At 41.3% G+C, this 27,304-nt stretch overlaps 2 protein-coding genes across 2 annotated transcripts in view; both read left to right on the top strand.

The window, feature by feature from the left end:
- The first annotated feature begins 13,498 nt into the window (after positions 1–13,498).
- Positions 13,499–15,585, top strand: h1-0.S (H1.0 linker histone S homeolog). The gene has a single exon (XM_018261261.2). It carries the CDS (start codon positions 13,928–13,930, stop codon positions 14,516–14,518), a length of 591 nt encoding a protein of 196 aa, XP_018116750.1. The 5' UTR covers positions 13,499–13,927; the 3' UTR covers positions 14,519–15,585.
- A 10,686-nt stretch (positions 15,586–26,271) lies between these two features.
- Positions 26,272–27,304, top strand: part of gcat.S (glycine C-acetyltransferase S homeolog) — a 37,000-nt gene continuing 35,967 nt past the window's right edge. The window contains 1 exon segment of the mRNA NM_001087332.1: positions 26,272–26,549. Coding sequence (NP_001080801.1) covers positions 26,363–26,549 — 187 coding nt within the window. The 5' untranslated portion in view covers positions 26,272–26,362.

Below are 27,304 nucleotides of genomic sequence, written 5' to 3'. Positions count from 1 at the left end.
AGCCTCAACGTTTCGATCCCCCACAGGGATCTTCGTCAGGAGCAAAAACATATATATATATATATATATATATATATATATATATATATATATATATATATATATATATATATATATATATATAGCAAAACTTTCCAGACCAGCACTCCCTTTTGGTGAAAAATCAACAATCTTTTATTGTGACATGGTATCTTATTAGGAATAAGATACCATGTCACAATAAAAGATTGTTGATTTTTCACCAAAAGGGAGTGCTGGTCTGGAAAGTTTTGCTGTATGTTAATATTACCGTGCACCCCTATTTATCCATTGCCTTGGAGTGCGGATACTCATCAAAGAAGTATATATATATATATATATATATATATATATATATATATATATATATATATATATATACAGTAAATACAGACACACACACAACGTTACATTCAGAATAATAGCAGTTTGTTTAGTGAATAAAAGTCAATCCTTATAATAGCTTTTATTTCCATATACGCCAATGCATTGGGAACACTGCACATTCTATTCCAAATCGAAACATGAAGAAAAATTTGTGTCTGCATTCTTCTTTACAAACTCAAACATTCACTGTATAAACTGAAAATGTTTCAAGATTTTGCTTTCCTTTAAATCACTGAACTAATATTTAGTTGTATATAATCAGTGTTTCTGAGAACTGCTGCACATCTGTGTTACATGGAGTCCACCAACTTCTGGCACCTGTTACATTCCACAATTCTTCTGCATTTCTTGCTTTTGCCTCACAAACAGCATTTTTGATGTCACCCACAAGTTTTCTATTGGATTAAGGTTTGGGGATTGGGCTGGCCACTCCATAACGTCAGTCTTCTCTGGAACCAAGATGTTCCTCATTTACTGGTGTGTTTGGTGTGTTGGTGAACCCCCTATTTCAAGGGCATTTCCTCTTCAGCATAAGGCAACATGACCTCTTCAAGTATTTTGATTTATTGAAACTGATCCATGATCCCTGGTATGTGATAAATAGGCCCAACACCATAGTATGAGAATCATCCCCATATCATGATGCTTGTGCCACCAGCTTCACACTGTACTGTGGCTTTAATTCAGTGTTTGGGGGTCGTCTGACAAACTGTCTGCAGCCCCTAGACCCAAAAAGAACAATCTTGCTTTCATCAGTTCACAAACTTTTTCCATTAGGCCAGTCAATGTGTTCTTTGGCAAATTGTAAACTCTTCAGCACATCTTTTTTTCAACAATGGGACTTTGCGGGGGGCTTCTTGCCAACAGCTTGGCTTCACATAGGCGTCTTCTAATTGTAACAGTATCACAGGTAACTTTAGACTTTCTTTGATCTTCCTGGATCTGATCATTGGTTTTGCCATTTTGGCAATTCTCCTATCCATTCGAATGATAGTTTTCTGTTTCCACATCTTTCAGGTTTTAGTTGCCATCAGGGGCGCTTCGCCAATGAGGTGACCTGAGAATCTCGCCTCAGGCGTCAGCGCCCCACTAGTCACCAGGGGCAGCAAAAATGACACTCCTGGTACTTTAATTCTACTTTACTTTTCAAACCAGATATCCGGCTCTTCTAACACCGAAAGCGCAATTATTCTCTCTGCGCTAGCGTCCTGGCCCTCTCTCCCCGACCCCCTCCGGCGCAAAAAGGTGAGCGCACTGGGAGGGGTGGTGGCAGCAACTACAAGCTGCCTCAGGCCGTGGAGTTGTCATTTGAAAGCATTTGAGATCATATTATCTGAGCAGCCTATCATTTAATGAACTCTTTATATGTTTTCCCCTCTGCAATCAACTTTTTAATCAAAGTACGCTGTTTTTCTGTACAATGTCTGGAAGGACCATTTTACTCAGATGTTCCGAGATAAATGCACTATAACCAGCAGCACAACATTTGCTCCTTCCTTCCTTAAAGGAGAACCAAACCCTTTATATAAAAAAATCCCTTACACCCTACCCTACATAGACCCCCTCCCTGTTCCCCCCCAGCCTAGGTGTTACCCTCGTTAAATTCCCCTAACTCTTTACTTACCCCTCGTTGCAGATTCAGTGCATCAGAGTTCACGGGTGCCATCTTCTTCTCTTCGGTAATCTTCGGGTCTTCTTCCGGCGCTTCTGCAATTTCTGTCACTTTCGGCACATGCACAGTTGTCAAAAACCGGAAGACTGCTCCAGCGGCGCATGCGCCGATACGGTGCTTACTTCATGAAGATTACCGAAGAGGAGAAGAAGGCACCCGTGAACTCTGATGTGTTGTAATCCGAAATAGAAAATTGTCATTTTAAGAACTAAGGGCCACACCCTAGGATTATGCACTTCCCAGAGCACACGAAGAAACCTAGGGCACATGTACATGTTAGATCACATGAACCAATTACTGGACAAAGTTCTTTGTGCTTCCACACGTCTTCCTGTTATAGTTAGAGCTGTAGTTTTTCTGGTCAGGTGATCTCTGAGGCAGTACACAGACCATTACAAAATGGTGGCTTTAGGTAAAAGATGTCAAAGGGCAGTATTTAATGAGATCTACAGTATATTCTGTAATGTAACTGCCCCCCGCGGGGCCCGGGTGCAGGCCGTGCAGCCACCCCCCTCCAAAAGCGATTTTCACGGCAGATTCGCTTGAGCGTGAACCGCCAGCTGGCTCTGAGGAGGTGCAGACCCTGGTGCAGTCACACCCCTACACCTCCGGCACTTCCATCAATTGGGCAAATTCATTAAATCGCGAAGCTGCTAATGCTAGTGCAAATTCGCCAGCGTGATGTCATTTCTTTACTTCGCCCATTTACTAACGGGTGCTGGCATAAATTTGCTAGCGAAGTGGACCTACTCTAGTGCTACTTCACACCCTTACGCCAGGCGAAGTGCGCTAATTCACTAACTTGCGCATTTTACTGAACGTTACCTCTTGCGCCAGACTTAACTTCGCCACCTCAGACCAAGAGTAGATAGGACTTGCTTCAAAATAAGTTTACATTTTTTCTAAGTCCCAAGAAATGCTGGCGTCTTTTACTTTTTTAAGGGTGATAGGCTGAAAAAGATTGTAAATTTTTTTGGGGGTACCCTCCTTCCCCCCTACATTTCCTAACATATGGCACCTAAACTATACAGTGGGCACATGTGTAGGGCAAAATAACAACTCTATTTTATTTTATGAAGGTTTCCCAGGCTTGTGTAGTGTAATGTATTTGCTGCTACATATACGTCCATTCAACTTTAACTTGGCGCTGTATGCAAATTAGGCATCGCTAGCGTAACTTTGCTTTGCTTGACGAAGTAACGCTAGCGCAATTCGTTACCTTTCATCTCCCTGAGCGCAACTTCGGATTTCAGTGAATTAGCGGTGCCCTGCCGAAACTTCGCCTGGCGAAGTGCGGCAAAGCCAACGCTGGCGCAACTTTGAAGTTAAGTAAATTTGCCCCAATGAGTATAATCCAGTCACTTAGGTCACTTAATATAAACAATTCGTTGGTTAAGTATTCATTCTGGTGTATTGTTTTCCTTTAAAGAACCTAATCTGAAGGGGTTCAACCCTTATGCTGGGCACACACGCACCTACATTTCAGGTTAAAGTAACAGTTCAGTGTAAAAATAAAAACGCGGTCATTAGAAAAATGTTTCTAATATAGTTAATAAAATGTAATGTATAAAGGCTGGAGTGACTGGATGTCTAACATAAAAGAACACTAATGCTTGCTTTTCAGCTCTCTAACTCTTAGTAAATCAGTGACTAAGGGGTGCAGCGATATTCTGCATGTATTGCAGGGGCCATTCTCTCTTCCTTTAGTCTTACAGCGTGATCTCTGGGATTAATGTATTGTGAGTAGTGGATATGTTCCCATTAACCTGAATGAATCTCATCACTGCTCTTCTTTTCATTGGGGCCCCATTTTACTTGTTGACAGAGACCATCCCATTGGGTCCACATGAGCAGCTGGATTATAATTGGGCCTCCTGTGGCACTGCTCTGCTAATTTAGTTTAATGGGACCCCATAAATACACTACAGAATTGTCACTGTTCTTATGCAAATGTGCTGCACACTTTAACACTGTTATCCGTTACATGTCTGTGCTGCAGCGAGGAGGGAACAGTGCATACCCCATAGGGACAAGGGAAGGAAACAGCCGTCACACAAAGCTCCTGCATGTCACTGCTTATTAACAACATATGCATTGTTCCATCCAAAGCACAAAGGGTTAGTGTATAAACAGCAGCCGTTACTGAATGATTACACTTTGTGGCTGAAACAGTTGCTCTAAATGTCATTGCTGAGGCTGAATTAATCTTGAAGAGCACACCACTAATTTAGTCACTTATCTTGTCAAGTACAGCCCTCGGAATCCTCACATTCCACCCCCTCCATTCAGACTTTATGAATGTTAGTTTGGCCAGACAAGTAAATTCTATTTATTTTCTCTGTGCCTGACCACAGCACAGCTTTCTAACCACCCTGAGATGTTAAAAAAATATCCTTTTTTTCCAATAATCCTTTAAATCGAATAGTCCTAAAAATATCAATAACAGAGGAACACTATACAGGGCCGATCCTGCCATGACGCAAGGCGAAAAGCCGCCTCTGGTAAATTTAGAGAAACAGTAACACCAAAAAATTGAAAGTGTTTTAAAGTAATGAAAATATCATATAGTGTTGCCCTGCATGACCAAAACTGATTTGTTTGCTTCAGAAACACTACTATAGTTTATATAAATACAGTAAGCTGCTGTGTAGCAATGGTGGAAATTGAAAAAGGGCTATATGGCACAGGATAAATAATGGATAACTGATAACATTATGTTCTACAGAGCTTATCTGCTGTGTAACCTGAGTCTTTTAACTTTGAATGGCTGCCCCCATTGCTACACAGCAGCTTATTTATATAAACTATAGTAGTGTTTCTGAAGCAAACACAGCAGTTTTACCAGTGCAGGGAAACACTACATGATATTTTCATTACTTTAAAACACTTCCATCTTTGGATGTTACTGTTCCTTTAGGAGCTGAATTTGCATTTTTTAGAATTCAGCTCCGCTAGTGCAGAGAGAGAGCAATAAAGCTTGTTGCACTAGCAATGCGCCACCCCTTTGACCCTCTCCAATGCTAAAGCTTTAAGTGTGGAGTGGGAGGGGGGGGGACACTATCACCTATTTTAAAGAAAACTGCATATTTTATATAGCACTGTATTTGTTTCCTCTGTTTTGCTAAACTTTCTTAAAAATCCCGCTAACTAGTTTGGTTAAGGAACTAAAACCAAAGTCAGTTTCAGTTGGGATCTTAGACTACTAGACCTAATGTTCTGTGTCAAAAGGACATGTTAATCAAAATGTTGATTGGACCCCAGTTTGCAATTGGTTTGATTTTTTTAATTATATTTTTTTTGTTATTTAGCTTTTTATTAAGCAACACAACAATCTAGTTGCTAGGGTCCAAATTACCCTAGCAACCATGCACTGATTTCAATAAGAGGAGAGGCCTGAAATGAAAAATTTGTAAAAAAAAAAAAAAAAAAAGAATGTTGCAATAACAATACAATTGTAGCCTTATGGAGGTTTTGTTTTAAGACGGGGTCAGTGATCCCACATTTGAAAGCTAGGAAGAAGTCAGAAAAAGAAGGCAAATAATATAAAAAGTATTTAAAAAATGAAGGGCAATGGAAAACTTGCTTAGAATTAACCATTTTTATAACATATTAAAAGGTGAACCAGCCCTTTTTCAATTACACCAGCTTTCCTCCAAGCCATCAATATTATACCAGATGAAAGGAAATGAGAACTAAGGACCTATATAAAACTGCATCTCTGTAAGCACACAAGGGTGTATTCCATCAGAACCCAGAGCATTTCTCATATTAACTTTGCTGAAATGTAGTGAGTCCTGTTTCCATTTATTAGGGCTCTACTGTAAATACTGAGGACAATGAAGAATACCATTTAGCTTTCCATTCAGCATCATTTGATATAAAGGAATAATTATTTTCCAGTAAAGTAATTTATTCCTGCTTTTTTATGTGTGTCATTTTAATAGCTGCTTTACATGTGATTGCTGCTTTACAGCACTGGCGGTAACATTTATAGGCTCTGTGTCTATCCCTTCTATCTCCTGCCTTTCACCTTCTAAACAGTTTTCACTCCATTCTTTCTAATACAGGTATGGGACCTGTTATCCAGAATGCTCGGACCTGGGGCTTTCTGTATAAATGATCTTTCTGTAATTTGGATCTTCATACTTTAAGCGTGCTACCAAATCATGTAAACATTAAATAAACCCTATAGGCTGGTTTTGCTTCCAATGACGATAAATTATATCTTAGTTTGGATCAAGTACAAGGTACTGTTTTAATAATACAGAGAAAAGGAAATCATTTTAAAAATCTGGATTATTTGGATAAAATGGGGTCTACAGGAGACGGTCTTTCAGTAATTCAGAGCTTTCTGGATAATGGTTTCCGGATAATGGATCTCATACATGTACTTCACTACAAATAACTTTTTTCAGTTGCTTTTTATTTATATTTTTGACCATTTTTCTTATATTAAAGTTTAATTTTTCCCCTTCTCATGTCTCCCTAGAGCAGCACTGGGGTTGCGACTCGGTACATTTTTCTAATTTGATACATTAGTTGATACATTACTTATGTTTAGTCCTGCTGAGAAGAATCCCTGAGGTTTATTGTGTTATAACTGATACAATAGTTACTAACATTCTACAGATTCTGCGGAGACATATTTCAACGAATGCAGCAAATTGTAACAGTTCCGAGTCTGTGCCTGGAATGCTGAGCAGACTGATTCACAGTTAAAGGGGATATAAACAAAAAGTACAGGTATTCCTAATGACAGAAATTGTAATACCAAGCAACCTTTCAATATACATTCATTACATATATCAAATGATTTTAAAGTTTAACATAGCTATGTAATTGCTATTGAAAGCCGCAACTGATTGTCCTTTTTTTCCAATCTCTGCCCTGGTGGTTCTGAATTTTGAAACAATATAGCAGAAGCCAGCTAATTAACAGACCTCTGAAGCTGCATGTAAGACTGACTTTTCCTACATTTCAGTTGAGGCTTCCATGCTATTCCCTGACATGAATAAATGACATATGATTGCTGTTGGTAGAATAGGATCTCAGAAACATGCATGTTTTGCCTTGAAAATCCTGGCATGCTTCTTGTTGTTAGTGATGCATTGAAGAGCTGCTTCTTCTGTGCACGTGCTAGCCACTAATGCAGGATAGGGGGCAGCACTGTGCAATGTTCCTTGTCATCAACAGATCCATAACTGAGCTGCTAAACAAAATACATACCAAGTATAGAATGGTGTTTGTTGCTTTAAATGTTTGCTTGGTTTTACTGACAAGATGGTGCATTTGATGCATTTGGTCACGTTTGTTTTTATTAGGTAGAATAAATGTGAATGCCAATTCCATTGGTTTTGTGCGTCTCTTCTATGCGATAGTATCAATTTTACTATAGCAATAATGTACTTATTCTGTTGTTCCCTGACCCTAATCATATAAAGCATAACAGCAGCACTGATCTGGAGTCCAAAATGAACAAACAATACTCTCTAGGATGCACAGTGCTATACAAATAAATGCTAATAATAATTATGTCACACATCGGGCAATCCGTCTAATGATAGCAAATGACCAATTGGTTGCTATGGATGCATTGCTTAATTTTCCCTTTTTTAAAATGTTCCACAAATTCCAAGTTAATTTTGGAAGGACCATTATCCTCACCAATAACGGATTTACAAAACAATTTAAAATCTGTGGCTTTTAGTTTTAAATAAGAGTTATGCACATGCAATGTTCTGATTGCCATAACCTGATACTGAATGCTAAGTGATCTGGGGCAAATGCCAGCAATCAAAACAGAGTTAATTGTCCTAGATCATTTACCATTTAGCTGAATTGCAATAACTTGGATTAGTATTAAAGCTTGGCCATTCACAATAATGCACCTTTCCACCTTAGCCCAATTTGGCCACCTATATTCTGTGCCAAATTGGGCTGATCCAATTATTGGGTAATTGTGCTTAGCACAAGTAACATCAATCCAAATAATCAGTGGTGGATTAATGGCCTAGGCTACATCCACACTGGCCCCCCTTCTAGGCTACTGCTGGTTCCGGATACATGGAGAACTGGGCGCATGTGCACCCAAGCTCTCTAACCTGAGTTTGGCACGCACCAGTGATGTCGCTGTATCTTAATGAATATGGGCACACGCGCCTTGACTGCCTTCTTTATCCTGCGGGTGTGCCCAAAAAGACCCAGCAGTGAGAATAAATATTAAAAGAAAAGAAAATAGAAATGGGCCCCTGATCACACTGGGTCCCTAGGCTGTAACTTAGGGTAGCCTGTGCATTAATTTGCCCCTAAAAATAACCCATGTTTCCTAAGACTAAAATAGGGATCATTTCAGGAATGCCCGCCGAGCACTTAATTGATGATGGCCAGGACCCAGAAGTAACAAGAATATTCAGGAAAATGCCAAGGGCCAGCAATGAAAGATCAGGATGAGTAGGATGCTCAGTGTCTATGCAGAAAATGTCAGTGATCAGACTGCATGAGCACAAAAGAGCAATGTGCACGTGTATGCATACAGACACACAAACACTAACAGTCTTCTGTGAGACATACTGATGCCAGAGCTTGTCACCATGACTCAGAGAGAGATGCCTGTACTGTATGCCAACAGTGTATGTCAGCCATGCTTATTTCACATATTATGAAGTAAATTTAGGCAAGCATTCTACCATTTGTCATGACAATTAGGCCACCAGGGGGAGCTGCTTCATTAGCATAAGGTATCCTCAATAGCAAGATGTTCACTGAGGGAGACAGTTCTAATGAAAGCTACATGGACTACCAAAGGATGCAGATAACTTTAAGAACAACTGTTCGAGTTTACTGCTATATGCTGAGAATGGAAGACTGTAGCATGCTCTCCCATTAGGGCTGAAACTACGGGTAGGCAGAAGAGGCACCTGCATAGGGCACAAGGATAAGGGGGCGCTAGGGTTTAAGGGTTTACCACCTGGCCCGTATTTTACCGGCCTGGCCAGTAAAAAGTATGGTTGATCCCAATGTTATTAATAGGGAAAAAAGATAAATATATAGGAAGCCCGGTATTTTTTCCAGTAAAGGTGGCAACCCTAGGGGGCTCTTGGCAGGTACCTATTAAGCATCTACTGCCTACACCTAGTCCGTGTTTGCTGCCCTCTCTAGCTCTCCCCCTCCCTCCCTCCACCCCTCTCCTTCACCCTCCCCTCCCACCTTCCCTCTCCTTTACCCTCCCCTCTGTTAATGTGCATGCACGCAGCCATGGTCAGGCTCGAACACACACAGCAGATAGCAGGCTGGCCAGACGGGTTGCCTAGGATGCCGGTCAGCTTGGCTTGGTCCTATCTCCTATAAGGGAAAACACCCAGTGGGTGTGGTACAGAGACAGGAATGGGCACAAAAAGGCAATTCTGCCACAGGTAGCATAGGAGCACCCCCCTGCGCATTGGAGCAATGTCTGCTCCCACTTATAACAATAAACACACATATGCAGATATTAAAAAAGCTGCCGTTACATGCACTGGTACATTAACATGTAATCATGAACTCCAACACATTCCAGAGCATTGTACAATAAATGGGTATATACATTGAACATACCGGTTTACATACAAAAACAACCAATAAGCGATACAAGATATGGAAGTATCAGTATTACTATTAGCCAATATCAGGGTGGGTCTCTGGGCCCCTCAAGAAGCAGTTGGGCTCATTTATAAATACTGGGCAAATTTGCACCTGGGCAGTAACCCCTAGCAACCAATGAGTGACTGCCTTTTTTCAGCCACCTGCAGGTTAAACAATGAAAACAAAGCATTGATTGGTTGATTTTGGTTACTGTACATGTGCAAATTTGCCCAGTATTTTTAAATGTGTCCCAGTATGTCTGTCCATGAGAGAAACCCTGGTCAGCTGATGCCTCCTTTGCTACACGTAGACATCAGTAGTGAGTGGGGCTGCAGCCTCTTCCCGCTTCCATTCAGATCTGCTATTTTCCTAATCAGGTAGATAAGTGCAATTATGGTTAGGGTTAGCCTTCAGCTTTCTTGACAGAATTGGACAAATTAATTTTACTTGGAAAATATGCTTTGGTCCATATATTCTGCCACAAAAAAGGAACATGGCACTGATTATTTTTAAAGGGAATTTTAGTGTTTTAATAAACACACTTATGAGCATACAGCAGAAAATGCTACACTAATATGTTTTTATATCAATGAACATAAACCTTATAAATAAGGTATATTTTCCCTTTAAGGGTTGAACTACATGATTCGTCTTCATTAGATCCACGCAATGAGAGGAAACGGATGCGACGAAAATAAGGTAAGTAATAGAAATGTCCGACCTTGTCGTTGCATCCGACACGACTGTCGGATGTGAGCGCTGCACGTTGCGTATTCATCCGACAGTCATATCGGATGCACGCAGCGGCAAGGTCCGACATTTCTATTACTTAAGATGGCCATAGACGCAAAGATCCGATTGTACGAATCAACATACGGTCGGACTTTCCCATTTCCCGACCCGATCAAAGTCTTACCATTCCGATCAAAAAAGTAGTAAAATAACAGATCAGCCAATGTTCTGCCCCTGACAGCAATCGTACGATAGTTATGTCCGACAAAGCTAGTGACAGTCTCCCACTGAAAATCGTACGATCGGCAATACATGCAGAGATATTATCGGCAGCCGACAGAAATTTTCTAACCTGTCCAATCGACCAAACGACTGATCTCCGCCGGACGAAAAATGTCGGGACTCTCCACACACGGTCCGAAAATCGTACCAATCCACGATTCGTCCGATCGGATCGTTGCGTCTATGGCCAGCTTTACATTATTTTCGTTGCATCCGTCTCGTCGCATCTGTTTCCTCTCATCGTGTTGGACCTGATGAAGACGCATTGTGTAGTTCTACCCTTAGTGTTTTTACAACGCATGTGGTTTTTTGTGCAATTGACACACATTTGAGCACATCTAAACACATAAGCTGATGAATTCCATTTTAGTCTGCCCACCAGCATCAAAACCTGTATTTTAGCACTGCTGTGTTTATATAGTGTTTTGTTTAAATGCAACATTGTGCATTGGTATCTGTTCATAACACTATAAAACAGAGACCCCTGAAAAAAAGGTATGCTGATAAATAATCCTTTATTTTCATAGATTTTGCAAATTGGATTCCCAATGATTTTGAATGGCGTAGGAATATTCTTTATTTAACTCCCTTTGTGAAAGTTAAAGGGTGCCAGGATATTCTGTACACAAACCATCCCCTACGTAAGGGTTAATCCCATGCTAGCTGGTTAGCTCACAAAGAGGAAGGATACGTGGAAATCCTGCATGAAGCGGTAGATTCATCCCCGTCCTTATATCGCATATCATGCACCTCATAAAACCCGGCAAATTTGTGGGAAGAGAACTTTTACCTGCAATCACACACGCGTAGACTTAATAAATAATTGTGCATACCACCACAGCTAATATTTACCCACTGCAATTTAAGGTTTATAAAGGGCAAAAAACACATTTGCAGTCACAAGAGTGAACTAATCCTCTCAGGATCATTGTAAGAAATGCGAATAAATTGTCATTATGAGAAGGAAAGCAATGGAAGACATGGAAACGTGGAGAGACAAGATACCTTCCAGGGAGGGAGATGGGCAGACATGTAGAAGTTCTTTTTCAGGCTATTGTTTACATAGGGCACATCTAGTTTTTTTTTTCTCCTCACAGACACAGGATTTTTTCACCGTGTGGCAGGACAGTTTCCAGCAAATACCAAGGGCTTTTTTTTATATGTTTAAAACTTGCCCGTTTGTTTTCATAGAGAGAGAGAGAGAGAAGGGGGAGATGGAAATAACAACTCCCTTCAGCAAGATGGCGATCCGAGCTGCAATGCTCTTGGCAAAGCAAGAGGGTTGGAGATCTTTAAAATCTGCTTAATCTCCCTATGTGAGTTAGTCATGGAAGCAGAGAGGCTAGGATTAAAACGCAGCGTCTTTTTTTTATGTGTTTTGCACACGAGGACGGCTGTATTGGGATCATTATTTTTCCCCCCTCACCACCACAGGCGTGTCAAGTACTTAGAAATCCACACAAGTGAAAGAGAAAGGGGTTAAAAGAGCACCCAGCAGGGATCACAGCAGCACCTGAGCGTGTGCAAAGCAAAGAAATCTTATCCACTATATAATTTGTCCTCTTCTCACTCCCGTTGACATGTTAAGGGGTGTTTCACCCTGACAGTACAAGACTCATGGTAATTCCATGGAAATAGAACAATAAACTAATGGTAAATCTAGATATATATCCCCACTGTAAATGGCTGAAGGTGGGAGGAGGCTTTGATATCTCTAATAAACGGGGTGCTGGGAACTTCCATTTGCTCCCCAGAAGTCTTGCCTGAGAGAGACAATAGAAAGAATTTACCACACGTGACCCCCCTGAAACAACATGGGGTTTATTGTATATTGCTATAATGAAAGTAGTGGGGGAGGTCAGTGGATGTGGGGTGCACACACTGTGGGTGCCACAACACAACAAAGCTTTTTCCATCAGCAGTGCCAGAGCCAAGTAAACAACTCTGCTCAACTGCTGCATACAATTGGCATCACAAGTTGCTGACACAGAGTCACTGGGCGTTTGGTAAACAATGGGTTAATGAGTTTCTGGGTTGATTTATTTTGGGAGGGGAGAGGGGGTGCATTAGCAGGTGAAATGACATTAGGGTCCCCCTTTGTGCCCCTTTTTCTGCCTTCCTGCTCCCAGTACACTCAATGGAGCTGTAAAACAGGAGACAAAAGTGAGCTGAAAAGTTTCGTTAATAATTCGCGAAGTGTCACTGTAATGGGCAGAAATAGGGAAATTGGGGGTGCTACTGCCACACTGTTAGGGGGGACCCCCATGTTGTTGACGGGTCCCCCAGGAGGGCTCCAGATCCTCCCACCTCTCCCTGATGGACACACTAAGCTCCAGGATCCCTGTGTTAGTTGGGGTCGCTTTTGGTCCCCCCAGTTAGGGCAGGAGTGGTCTGAGCGGCCACTTCAGGATCCCCAGCTGAAGATCAGGGATGCAGCTAACCCCTGTCCGACTCTCACCCCAACGGGGGCACCAGGGGCCGGCACTCGGGGGGCACAAAGGACGAAATGTGTGTGATTTGTGCAATAGCTCGGCTGTTTTCGGGGCTCTCCCGAAGCCTTCGGGGGCTCCGGCAACTGAGAGACGCGGAGGGTTGAGAGAGCAGAGACTGAGCTTCCGGAGTCTATAGCTGGGGTGGCGTCAGGACCTACAGGGACTCAGGGAATGGCCACTTTGTGTTCGGGAAGAAACACAGATAGTTGCGGAGCGGCGCCATGTCTGCCTCGTCCCGCCCGCAGCCGCTAGTCCTCAACTCGGTCCGACCCCAGCAAATGAAAGGCGGGAACCGGCGGGAGGGGCAAACAGAGGGAGGGAAGGTGCTGAGGAGAGAGAGTGCGGCTGTCACTGAGCAGGAGCTCCACACAAACAAACATTGCGCTCCACTGACGGGATCCCTCAAAGAAGCAAAGTGAAGCCTGATCTGCTCACAAATTGTCACAGACACGAGAGTGTCCAGGAAGCCATTGCGAGTCAGGGCTTGACATTTATCCTACAATTTATGCGCCACTGACAAAGAAACAGGTGCAAATTCCAAATACTTGGGAGTGCAAGAATAACTTCACTATTCTGAGGAATGACTGTATTTGGAAAGGTCACTCCAGCCCATCTCTGAGAACTTTGTTACCAAGCTCATATCTGCCACAGGTTGCTGGGTCTAAACCTCTTGCTTCACCGAAACTTTCATTCTTCAGACTACACCTGAAGTGAAGGTTATAAAATGGCAGAGAATTCAGCCGCTACTCCAGCTGCCAAACCCAAGCGATCAAAGGCAATAAAGAAATCAACTGACCACCCTAAGTACTCTGACATGATATTGGCTGCGGTGCAAGCAGAGAAGAGTCGCTCTGGTTCATCACGTCAATCAATCCAGAAGTACATCAAAAACCACTATAAAGTTGGAGAGAATGCAGACTCGCAAATCAAACTGTCTATTAAAAGACTGGTGACTTCGGGCGCCCTCAAACAGACCAAAGGAGTGGGCGCCTCTGGATCTTTCCGGTTAGCCAAGGCAGATGAGGGCAAGAAACCAGCAAAGAAGCCTAAAAAAGAAATTAAAAAAGCAGTTTCACCCAAAAAAGTTGCCAAGCCCAAAAAAGCTGCAAAGTCTCCTGCTAAGGCCAAGAAACCTAAAGTGGCAGAGAAGAAGGTGAAGAAAGTAGCTAAGAAAAAGCCTGCACCTTCTCCCAAAAAAGCTAAAAAGACAAAAACTGTCAAAGCCAAGCCAGTGAGGGCATCCAAGGTAAAGAAGGCCAAGCCCTCCAAACCAAAGGCAAAAGCCAGCCCAAAGAAATCTGGACGGAAGAAGTAAAGCTCCTGCAGTCTCTGGACAGCTCCTAACAACTTGTGTACATAGTTTTATAACCTTCACTTTTTTTCCAATGCAACTTTATAATGATGATCAGCTTCCCTGCAATTCCCAAGACCAATTTGTGTATTTGACATTGCCTGCACTAGGGGAATTAAGCAAGATTTAATGGCTTCATTTTATTAGTATAACTTTTGTGTTTAAAAAAAAAAAAAAATTCTCCCAAGGAAGAAGTTTCCAAACTTGGCATAACTTTTTAAGTGATTTTGTGGGGTTCCTGGCCATTGTCATTTTAGGACAAATTTTAACAGTATCATTAAGTGGAAAGAGCTTGGCTCACTTATTATAAATCTACCTGTTCTTAATTGGGTTAAATGATATATTTAAATTTTGTTCAATCTGATTGTGGCCTGTGAACATAAACTGCTACATTGTTGTCATAAATCAGAGATCTTAACCCTAAAATGTCACTTATAATTTAATATTTAAATGGTAGTTTAAAATATGATTTATAGTAAAATTTGTTTTGTTATTGTCTGCGTTATTCATATTTTTGTAGTTTTTTTTTTTTGTAAGATTGCTGAGCACTTTTTTGCTGGACAGGCTATGGATCACTCCCCCATAAGTTTGAACTCTTCATATATTCATGTATGATTCTATTTTCTTTTAAACATACAAACGTTCATTCAGAAATTACTAACTGTACTTAGAATATGCAGCAGCAAGTGCAATGCCTATAAGATTTTGATATGTTCTCACTATTGAAATATGTCCCTTATGATTGGTTATTAAGATATGCATATATCTTCCAACTAAAGACTGTCAACCCAGTTTTTAAGGTATTGGGCAACATTCACATGCGTTTGTGAATGGTCCAGTTAATCCTTTTCAGTATCATTTGTTCTGAAGCAGTGAATCATAACATTTATTTCTAATTGAGAACTTTTCGAGCGAGTGACAAATGGCCATGAAATAAGAAAAATATTTTAATCATGTGTTTTGCTTTGTAGAATAGAATTCAACTCAATCCTTTGTAATCATCAATTTGAAAATAAAATTGCCAAAATGTGTATATCTGTCTTTTTTGCTTATTTCGCTGTAAAATCATTCTTCAACTCTTACAACATTTAAGTTTCAGAAGGTTGTGTTTTGCCTTTGTTCTCTTGGAGAGGCAGAGTTATTAAAAACTGCTGTATAATACTTTATGATTAATATGGGATATTAAAGTGACCAAGTCGTAAAGGGTTGAAAGAAGGAATTGGCACTTAAACCTTGAAACACTGAAATCTGCAGCATGTGTTCAGTAGAAGGGATGGTGGGAGATGTAGTTCTGCAGTATCCTTGATATTAATGGATTTCTGTCTCTCAGAGAGATTATATGATTATCATGGATAGGTTTATAAAAAGTATAGGCAGTAATTTGCATTATACTAAAGAAACAATTCACTATAATGACGTACAGCTGCTGTGAACCTCGGGGCATTGCTGCACATGTAAGCAATTCTGTTGGCTTGTATAAAGATTCTTTTCTTACTCTTTTCCAGCATATAGGGGAAAATATATTAATTTCCATCAGACAGTATTTTACTGGTGTCTTAAAAGATGCCCGCAACACACAGAATGGTTTGCTTCTGCTTCTATTGCCACGTTGACAGCTTAACCCCTTGGTTGCTATAAATAACACCTTGCCTTGATTTTGTTGATGTGCTGCTCAATTCATTTTCACAGCAGTCTTCCTGATCTGATAATATCCATGGAATTAAAAAAACATTAGAATTTGAATTTACTTCATTTGAATGTACTAATGTATCATTATTGAACGGCAATCAATTGTGCTTCATGATAAACTGAAGTTCATTATGCCAAATGATTGTAGCAAATTGTTGGACTCAGCAGCAGTGAAAGAGTTTAAACACTTTACTCCGCTACCACAGAATCCCTTAAATGTGATTCAATAGGTTGTGGTAGAAAGAAGCAGATTTTGAAACCCAGACCCTGGAATGATCAGCCAATAGCAAGTTTGCACTTTCCTTTTTTTATTGGAAGATAGGAGATTAAGGGGGGTGCTTTGCAATCCGGATTTAAAAATGATAGCACTAATATTTTTAAAAGAGGAAAAAAGCAACTTACTGATATTAACAACCGTGTTTATTTTTTCTGCACTTCTGGGAATGACTTCTGAAACCATGTAACCCAAGGCAGATGATGGAATTGGAGGAAAATTGACTTCTGCAACTCCTCTGTTTCAAGAGTCACTTTCAATTTCAATTAAAGTTACAAATAACTAAAACTACTCTAAATAATTAATGTCAACTGAAAAGTTACATTGTCTTTCATTGTGCAAAAAAAAATGTTTGCATGGAGATCACCCATAAAACTTTAACTTACAAATAAGTTATCGTTATACAAAGGGTTCATTCATGTGTAAATATTTTAAAGGGGAACTATAGTGAAATTTAATATAAGCTTCCTCATACTTAAATAAGAAACTTTCTAAATACAATCAATTTTAAATTTTGTACCGTTTCTGAAATAATCAAGTTTATTTTCACTATCCATCTCTCAGCATGTTTCTCCTCATTTTGTCTTCATGCAGCAGTTGGGTGTCAGATAAATGATCCAATATATCTTATATTGGGGCTTCCTGTACTAGCAAATGTATTAGAGCTCACACAAATAACTCATTCCAGTTCAAACAATATCTAACAAAATAACGGCCTTTTGCACAAATCCTGCATGTAGACAGACATGATATCTGGTAATTTTAATAGTGAGCTCTCATACATCTTCTAGGCAAAAGGAGCCCCCCTATAAGATATATTGGATCATTCATCTGACACCTACTCCACAGTCCCATACACTCCAGAGAAAACTTTGGCAGCTACATAAGGGGGGTTTAAACATTCCCATGGGGAACATATAAGTTAAGAGAGACCATTATCTTCAATTGTCCCTGTACCTATGGCACCCCTCTGAACATTCACATGCTTTTAGGGTTGCCACCTTTAAAAAAAAAAACTTACCGGCCAGTGGTGGGGGCGGGAACTAAAGGGGCGGGTTGTGACACAAAAGGGGGCTGAGCCATGGGATTGTGCCGCAAAAAGGGGCGGGGCCACGTCGCGAGATGCCCAGAAGATGAAGAAAAGGTAAGTTTTCACCGAAGGCCAAGGGCTTTTCTTAAGGGTATTACAAATTACCGGCAACTACATTGCCGGTAAATATGTAATATCGGCCTTGGCAGGTGTTTTACTGGCTAGGCCGGTAAAATACCGTCTGGATGGCAACCCTACCTGCATTCCATGTTGCTGTGGGTACAGGTATAGTCGAAAGGAATGAGCTTGGAATTGGTCACTCTATGACATACTAAAAGTTAATTTAATGGTGAAATTTAGGTATGGGGCTCTAAACAACTGGCACTCCCTAGCTTATGTGTCCCCTGTGTCCAGTGGGTGTGAAACGGGCCGCATACAAAAAAACTGCTGCAACTCTTTACAAGATAATAAATTGTATAAAATAAAAACACGAACACAAAAGCACCAAAGAGGAGAGGTACGCTTCTCACCAGTCCTCGGTTGCAGCAGTGAAATGGTGTATGGCATTGCTAGGGCATGTTTTTATGAGAATGTTAATGATATGTTTATGCTGTTGAGCTCAGCCCTATGTACTACAGTAAACTGATAAGGAAAATAGTTTATTAACCCTTTATTTTGTCTTATTCAGTGCATTCATTAAAGCATACCTCTCAACATTTTGGAAATAAAATGAGGGGCAAAAAAGGATTTTTTTGACCACGCCCATTTGTGTGACCACACACCCTAATTACCATGTTCATTTTACAAAATGTGGCAGTTTACAATAGTTTGAACATATTTCTGTGGTTTTTTTTAGTTATTACAGTTTTGCTAATGAAGGTGAATTGCCCTTTAAGCTGTGAATCTAACTTCTCCCAAGAGACCTGTTATCTTATATTGTTACAATTACTTATCTCAAAATTGTTACAAAAGTATCTTATCTGCAGCTGTGGCTGTTCTGGACTCTCTGCCAAAAGCCAATTAAGTTAGAAACATTGTTTCTTTTTCTTCCTGTTTGGTGCAGAGAAAATGGGGACTTTCCAGTACAAATAAGGGACTGCGGGTTGAGCTGCCTCATGAGGAAACTTCGGGCGACTTCGGAATACGAAGTGCCGCCTTTGCCATGCCGCAGGCAACTTTGCATTATAGCCGGCGCAAGACAGGAAGAAGGCGTTCGGGGGATTAGTCGCCCCAAAGAAGAGGCGATTAGTCACCAGACGACTAAATCTCCCCGAATCGGCAGGTGTGCCCTTACCCTAACACCCTGTACGAAAGATTTGGCATCTGGCATACAAGCATATTTACCAAACCCAGAAATGCTTTGTTCTTTCCCGACAGTGATAAAAGTCAAATAAAACTACTGTCTAGTTCAGCTCCTGCTTTAGGGCTCTTACACATGAGCGTTCTGACCTGCGTTCCCCTGCGTTCCGTTTTTTGGCGTTCAGCCGCAGGGGAGCGCAGGAATAGACGCAAGTCATTATTTGAAATGGGGCTGTACTCACTCAGGCGCGTGTAGGCGCCGAACGCAGGAAAAATGCAGCATGTTGCGTCTGAACCTGCGTTCGGCGCCTACACGCGCCTGAGTGAGTACAGCCCCATTTCAAATAATGACTTGCGTCTATTCCTGCGCTCCCCTGCGGCTGAACGCCAAAAAACGGAACGCAGGGGAGCGCAGGTCAGAACGCTCGTGTGTAAGAGCCCTTATAGTTACTGTTCTGATGTAAACCACGCTGTCCTGAAATGAGCAAGAGAACCTTGACTCAGATAGCAATGTGCATCAAAAAGCAAGTTTTCAATTACACTAGCGATGATGCACCCACCCTTGCACACCCCTGTTGGACCTCAGAAAATGTCTGCCTGTAGGGTGAGGAGAGGCGGCATTGGGGAGGCTGCCCCATGCAGTGTTGGACTGGCCCACCGGGATACCAGGAAAACTGCCGGTGGGCCAAGGTGTCAGTGGGCCCTCTAGCTTCTAAACATTTGGCCTATTCCCTATTTCTATGAGAACAAAGAGGATAAATAGATGGATTAATAGATTATAATATGTAAAGAAAAGAGAAAAGGAGAATAGAGGTTGAGCGAGGAGAGGTGGAATAATAGTACTGAGAGTGGACCCCTAGTCTAAGGTCTTTGGGTGGGCCCCTGGTGTCCCAGTTCGACACTGTGTGGGGCCCCCAAGGTAACAGTCCCAGTGGTCCCAGGACCCCCAGTCCGACAGTGGCCCCATGTTTCTTCAGTTGCAGAGAAACACGTGGATGGGAAGCATCTGATGATATTTGTGCACAGACTTTTCAGATATTGTCACTTCTTAGTGTCTAGGAGCAAAGATTTGCTTATTATATGCCCATCATTTTCCTTCTATGCATATTTGTACTTAAACACAAGACTTCTCTGCACATTACCAAATATGTCCACATCCTCTAACCGTTTGTTTATTGGGGATCAAGCAATGATAAAAAATATGCCAAGCTTTATGCTCCTAAAGGTGGCCATACACTGGTCGATAAAAGTTGATAACAGACTACGTTGACAGGTTATTGGCCCATGTATAGGACTATCCGATGGGCTTTCCCGACTGATATCTAGCTGAAAATTGGCCAGATATTGATTGGACAGGTTTAAAAATGCCATCAGATGTGATCATTGATGTGGTCCCTGCTCCAACTGGGACAGATTTTGGTCAGAAATTATCCGAATCTCTTTCAGACCACATTTCAATGCCAGTACACCTAAAGCACTGCATATTCAAAATCAGTTCTGAAAGTTTGCTCCTGCAGTTCCCCTGATTGTTGGCACTGGTGACTGGGCTGGGGGGAGATTTAAACAACTATCAAAATCTCCCGCCCCCAGTTCAGATGCGGCCTGTGGGCACCCAGCTCCTTGCTGCCCTAGGCCCTTGTTTCCAGTGTTGGACTGGCCCACAGGGATACCAGGAAAACTCCCGGTGGGCCCAGATGTCAGTGGGCCCTCTGGCTTCTAACCATTTGGCCTATTTCATGGTCATTTCCTATTTCTTTAAGGGGCTTAATAATGGAAGAATAGAGTATAGTATGTAGAGATAAAAGACTAGGAGAATAAAGAGGTTGATTGAGGAGAGGAGGAATAATAGTTTGGAGAGTGGGCCCTCAGCCTAAGGTTTTCTGGTGGGCCCCTGGCATCCCAGTCCGACACTGCTTGTTTCTGTGGCTTGTCCACAAATACAGGCCGGTATAAACCTTAAAAAATTAAAATTGCTCAGGGTGCAATTGTTTTCAGGGCAATTCAATGTTTTATTAACTGCTAATATAATCAATTTTATAAATAATGTTATGTTATTATTATAAATAATGTAAATTGCAAAAGTGCTTAGTAAAGCACCTTGAGCAATTCTACATAATTTTTTAAGTAAACGTATCCATTAATAGTCCAACACCATAATAATGAATATTATTTTGTGGTTACTGTTTGTTCCATTGATTTGTCCATCACATGTAATGGACATTTTAACATTCACAAAAATAATTTTCCACCTTAGAAAGATGAAAGGCTTATTTAAAAAAAAAATAAAAAAAGAAAGGAAGAAAAACACTGGCAGTTTCTAGAAAATAACACCACTGCTCTTTTTCATTCCTCTGCGGTGACAATGGGACTTGGTCTGGGGGCAGCACAATGACTGCAGTCCTGACAAGTGTCATTCATTTTGACAGGGAGGGCAGAAAACCATGCATCCTCCAATCACTGTTAGACAACTGTGTTATAGCTCCAGCATAGACCTGGAAACTGCAAAATCCATGTTTCCCATCTTGCTTGCCACCCCAGCACAAGGAATAGTTTTGGCCCTCATGTAGAGCCAGGTGCCAGCAGGACATGAAAATAGCGATTGTGCAGAGGTGGTGGGTGAGATTATATAAGGTCATGCAATTCTTCTCAATGGGGTAACTAATTTGTGTGATGATTGACAGCTCAGCAATTGGTGCAACAGGTACAAGGCTAGCCTTAGTTTGAGGCCCAGTGAGCCCTTATACAACAGGGTATTTGTAGTACAGTTCGGTAATATTTCTTTCTCTTGGCGCCATTCAGTACTGCTAATATATGTTGATGCTTAAATGGAAGCACAAATAAGATTAATGCAAAGTGAGCCTCTGTGTCTAATGGTGGTCATACACTGGCAAATTTAAGTTGCCAATTCATCCCATTCAGATGAAGTTGGCAGCTTATCTGTCTGTCTATGGGGCCCTCCAAGTGGAGGGCTGCCTGACTACTGAAAGTCTGAAAATCAAGTTCCATAGGGGTGAGATATGCATCCACTCACTAATGCAGGACTCACCCCTGTATCCCTAGCATTATGATCCAATCATTGAGCCTTGGGCCAAACAACTGGATCAGCCCTATACTCCCTTCTCTAGGTGAACATATCGGAGAATACTTTGCCTTTTTAACTTGAATCTGCAACATACGGCTTGCATCCTGTAAATAGCATGTATTCTTGCACACAGATTCTCAGTGTCATCTCTTGCTGGGCCCTACAATCCAGCTGTGAGAGGCCTGACACAAAAATCTTAATCATAATAAAGACTAGTTGGAAAAATTACTATTTTGCCATTTGTTAATTTTTTTGAACCACCACTAAAATGAAAACTATACCCCCAAAATGAATACTTGAGCAACATATACTGTAGTTTATATCAAATTAAGTGGCATATTTAAGTATCTTCCCAGACTGGTATATATATTTGAGTAAATATTGCCCTTTTACGTCTCTTGCCTTGAACCACTATTTCATGATGGTCTGTGTGCTGCCTCAGAGATCACCTGACCAGAAATACTACAACTCTAACTGTAACAGGAAGAAATGTGGAAGCAAAAGACAGAACTCTGTCTGTTAATTGGCTCATGTGACCTAACATGTATGCTTTGTTTGGTATGTTGTGTGCACAGTGACCCCTACGATCCCAGGGGGTGCCCCTTATTTTTTAAAATGTTAATTTTCCATTTATGATTACCCAATGGCACATACTATTAAAAAAGTATATTATTATGGAAATTGTTTATTTACATGAAGCAGGGTTTTACATATGAGCTGTTTTATGCAATATCTTTTTATAGAGACCTACATTGTTTGAGGGGTTTAGTTTTCTAACTAATTCTGACCCTGACTGGTCTCCAATAAAGACACTATATGATAGTGAAGAAAGGAAATCAGTAGCCTTGGCTTTTAATTCAGTGTTTGCTTCACATCCAAGGACGACAGTGACACTTATTGGCAGATTGAATATATGGTTGCTCTCCTGGCAGATTTATTCCCTTCCTACACCGCTATTGATCTTCAGAACATGAGATCGCAATCCGTTTATTTACAGAATGAAATGACAAATATAATTATTTAAATATGCGATGTTTTACCAGACATAATGTATATAATTCCTTTAACCATCAGGGGTTAAAAGTATTTTCTAGTGTGTTTAGAATTATATGGGGCATTAGGAAAGCCACATGCTGACTGAGGTCATATAGGGCTCAGCTCATGTCCTTCACTTGTACACACAAGAAGAACATGGGAAACGTTTCTAATGCCGCCCAACAAACCATCTCATTGAGTAGGACCCAATGCCAATGCGACAGCAAATAATCATTAACTAATTACCTGCAAAAAGGCTAAATGATGTTTGCAAGGCACAGCTATTTCCTTGGGATGTATCAGCAGGTTGTTTCACACATGGCTGGCTTTAAAAGGCCTAATCCTTCAGAGCTGCTCTATTTATACAATGATAGTATGCTGATTCGGAGATAATGTATCTCTGGGGTTATACGGCATCTGGAGGGCTACTTGCCGAACATTCCTGTAATACACAGAGCTGTCAACCTTTAAACAAAAAAACAGTCATTTCCAAGGACTTTGCCATAATGTCCATGATATGTCCATATGAGATAAGCACAATCGATGCTAAACTGTAACAATGACATTTTCAGTAACTGTACCTTATAGTTACAGACAATAAAAATTATTTTCTAGTTACAAGATCAGTGAAATACTTCCTTGCAGTTGGTCAGTTTTAAACACCAGTGACAAATCTAGGGCGTGTTCCCAGGAATTAAGGGAAGCTGACAACTATCACAATGGAGCCAATGGCCCAAAATCGGTAAAATCATAATTTGTGTGTGGAATGCTATTAGCCAAAGGGCACATATAGACAGAATGGTTTACATATGCCCAGCCACACAAGGATACCAAGGGACTGGCTATCAATGACAAAAGGAATTTAACTGATTTTTTTTAAGTTACTTACATCTGACAAACACAAATTCTGCCACATGATATGACCAGGCCTCTCTGACTCCCAAACACATAATGGGTGTATGTAGGGCTGCCCAAGGACCCAACAATTCCCCTCTTCCCTGTCTTAGGCCTCTTACAGACAAGCGTTTTTACCTGCGGTCCGGTGTCATGCATTCAGCCGCAGGGGAGCGCAGGAGTAGATGCACTGAATTCTTTTCAATGTGGCTGTACTCACACAGATGCATGTAAACACAGGTTGGGACACAGCATGTTGCATTTTTCCTGCGTTCAACGCTTACATGCGTCTGTGTGAGTACAGCCACATTGAAAAGAATTCAGTGCGTCTACTCCTGCGCTCCCCTGCGGCTCAACGCATGAAACCGGAACGCAGGGGAGATCAGGTAAAAACGCTCGTCTGTAAGAGCCCTAAATTCCAGAAAATTACATTTAGCATGGGCATCTTATTATTGTGACAGTTAACCCTTTATATCAGGTTTTCTGGCAGGCCCTATAAACCGAAGTCCCACAATGAGACTGCCATAAGAGGCTCATTTTTGCTTTTGGGATATACTGAATCGGGGGGAAAATGGAGATTTGCAGGATGCAACTGAGGGACAAACTGTAGCAGGTTTGGTGGGCCCCTAAGGGGTTAAAAGAATATTCAACCTGGGATGGGGGGGATCAGTGTGGTCCACAGAACTCCACCCGTGCATTTAACTAATTTACACTGGATATAGGAGAATCACCTCTCTAGTGCAGCCTGAAATCTACACTGAAAGAGCTGCATTTGTGGTTTGACATATAATTGAAACTCAACTTTTATGGGGGGGTTTGACATTTTTCTTTGGGGAGGCTAATAAATATTTAATTGGAGAACTTATAAATATCCTCCTCTATATGAGGAGGTATTTGCTACCCCTGACCTGATGGCAAATACACCGGCCTTATTTTCCTGCCTCATTTCAGTTATTAATAATAATAGTTATAACGTGCCAACTCACATGCTGTAGTGCCGTACAACAAAACGGTATAGAGCTGAGGCCTACAGATTACACACACTAACAAATACAGGAGGTAAAGAAGGTCCTTCTCAGATTCTGCAGAATATGTTGGTACTTTACAAATTCTGGTTGTTGTTGTTATTAGTAATAATGCAGATATGCCATCCCCTGTGGAGTCCTGACACCAAACAGAACAGGGACATAGCAAATAGCAGTAATAGTGGAGTCTGTTTCTGGGAGGCAGAGGTGACTGGAGGCTACTATGCATAGTAAAGTAAGAGCAAAACTATTGTAAGCTGAAATGTAGATAATTTATCTGGCCGCACGCACCTGGGGTTTTTTGTTTTTTTTTTAAATCTAATGAATTTGAATGTACTCACAACTCGAATGGAAGGTTATTTATGAAAAAACTTGATTGTCTAAAATTTGATTATATAGGAACGACCCGAAAATTTGAATCGAATTCTAATCGATTTTACCATCAGAAAAAAAAATTCAAGGGGCAGATTTATCGAATTCTGATTTTTTTTTTCTTAACGTCCCAGTGAAATTGTGAGTATATTCAAATTTAAAAAAATCACATGAATTCAAAATTCGACCTTGGATAAATGTGCCTCGTTGTCAAGAAGGCAATTGACATCTTCAGGGGGCAGATTTATCAAGGGTCGAATTTCGAAGTGAAAAAAAACATTGAGATTCGACCATCAAATAGGGTAGTGCGACATTCGAAGTCGAAGGATTTTTAAGATGGTACGATCGTACCTCGATTGTGCGATTTAATCGTACGATCGTACGATTTTACAAAAAAATCCTTCGACTTCTCGAAACTTAGCCAAATACTGCCTATAGGTTCTAGGAGGTCCCCATAGGCTAACATAGCAATTCGGCAGGTTTAAGGAGGCGAAGTCAAAGTTTTTTTAAAGAGACAGTACTTCGATTTTCGAGTGGTCAAATTTTCAAAGGTTTTCCAATCAGAATCAATGTCGAATTAGGCCTATTTGATGGTCGAAGTATCCAAAAATTACTTTTTAAAATTACTAATTTGAAAATTCACTTTGACCTTTGATAAATTTGCCCCCAAATGTGACAAGGGACCTCTGCCATTGACTTCTACATGAACTCTGCGGGTTTTAGGCGGCGAAGTATCAAGTTAGAACGGTTTCCAGGGTCAAGCTGTGATAAAGCTCACCTTCAAATTCAAATTCGAGTTGGTGGTTTTAAATTCGAAATTGTGAGTTTTGACCAAAAAATAAAAACCAATTCGAATTTTTAAGTGAAGCCCTGGCCACAGCTTCCTGCAAATTCATTCAGCCCCTGCAGCTCTTTGGCTACAGCGCTTTTTAATTGAAGGAATGAGGAGGTTCCAACGTGGGATAAGTTGGCAGTGACAGTGTTAAAAGAGCTGCCCTAGCTGTGATTGGCTGTCCCCATCCACACCCCCACCCCGTCCCTCAACTCGGTTGCTCTGCTCTTGACGCTGTGCGTGAGTCTGTACAGCTGAGCTGCTTCCACCGGGAACATGTGGGCGCGCTGTCTCGCTATCGGGAGCCCGTTGAAGCCGGGAAGGGGTCTGTCCGCTGTTGCCCAGCTCAGGGGGGTTCTGGAGAAGGAACTGGACGCGATCAGAGGCGCCGGCACGTGGAAGGGCGAGAGGATCATAACTTCCAAGCAAGGGCCCCACATTAAGGTGGAAGGAAAAGATACAGGTAAAGAAGTCGGTGCCGCGATTGGCTTCCTCGTGTGATTTATGGCACCGCAGTGATCAGCAAATACCGTACTCATCCGCTTCCATTATAAAACCCCAACTACAGCTGATTCTGGGAGTTGTAGTTCAGTAACAGCGGCCGGTGGAGGGATTCATCCGCTAATAATAAGGTGAACGATACAGAAAAGAATTTGTACTGCACAATGTTTATCCCAAATGTCGCCCTATTTAATCTTTACACCTAGATGGCTCCCTAATTTAGGAGCTGCTGTATTATACACATTATTAACAAGTGGACTTTAAGTTGGGGCACCAGCATGATTCTCCTTTGCACCTTTTGCTATTGCTTTACAGCTGTTACAGGACTACAACTCCCAGCATCCTCCTAAATATAATCCATGGCTGGAGCCAGTTTGATGTTGTCTTGTAGCTGGAGATATCACTAATGGGTTGTGTTTTTGACAGCAGATGGTTTGACTTTTTGAAAAAATTAGGGATGCACCGAATCCACTTTTTTGGATTCGGCCGAACTCATGAATCCTTCACGAAGGATTCGGCCGAATACCGAACCGAATCCGAACCCTAATTTGCATATGCAATTAGGGGTGGGAAGGGGAAAACATTTTTTACTTCCTTGTTTTCTGACAAAAGGTAATGCAATTTCCCTCCCCGCCCCTAATATGCATATGCAAATTAGGATTCGGATTTGGTTCGGCCGGACAGAAGGATTCGGCCGAATCCGAATCCTGCTGAAAA

Source organism: Xenopus laevis, chromosome 4S (genome assembly GCF_017654675.1).
Source record: "Xenopus laevis strain J_2021 chromosome 4S, Xenopus_laevis_v10.1, whole genome shotgun sequence".
Classification (NCBI taxonomy): Eukaryota; Metazoa; Chordata; class Amphibia; order Anura; family Pipidae; genus Xenopus; species Xenopus laevis.
Note: the sequence above shows the minus strand (reverse complement) of the source record. Positions and strands in the feature narration are given on the sequence as shown.

Excerpts from the sequence above, each read along its gene's own strand:
- h1-0.S (XM_018261261.2), top strand. The coding sequence starts at position 13,928 with ATGGCAGAGAATTCAGCCGCTACTCCAGCTGCCAAACCCAAGCGATCA.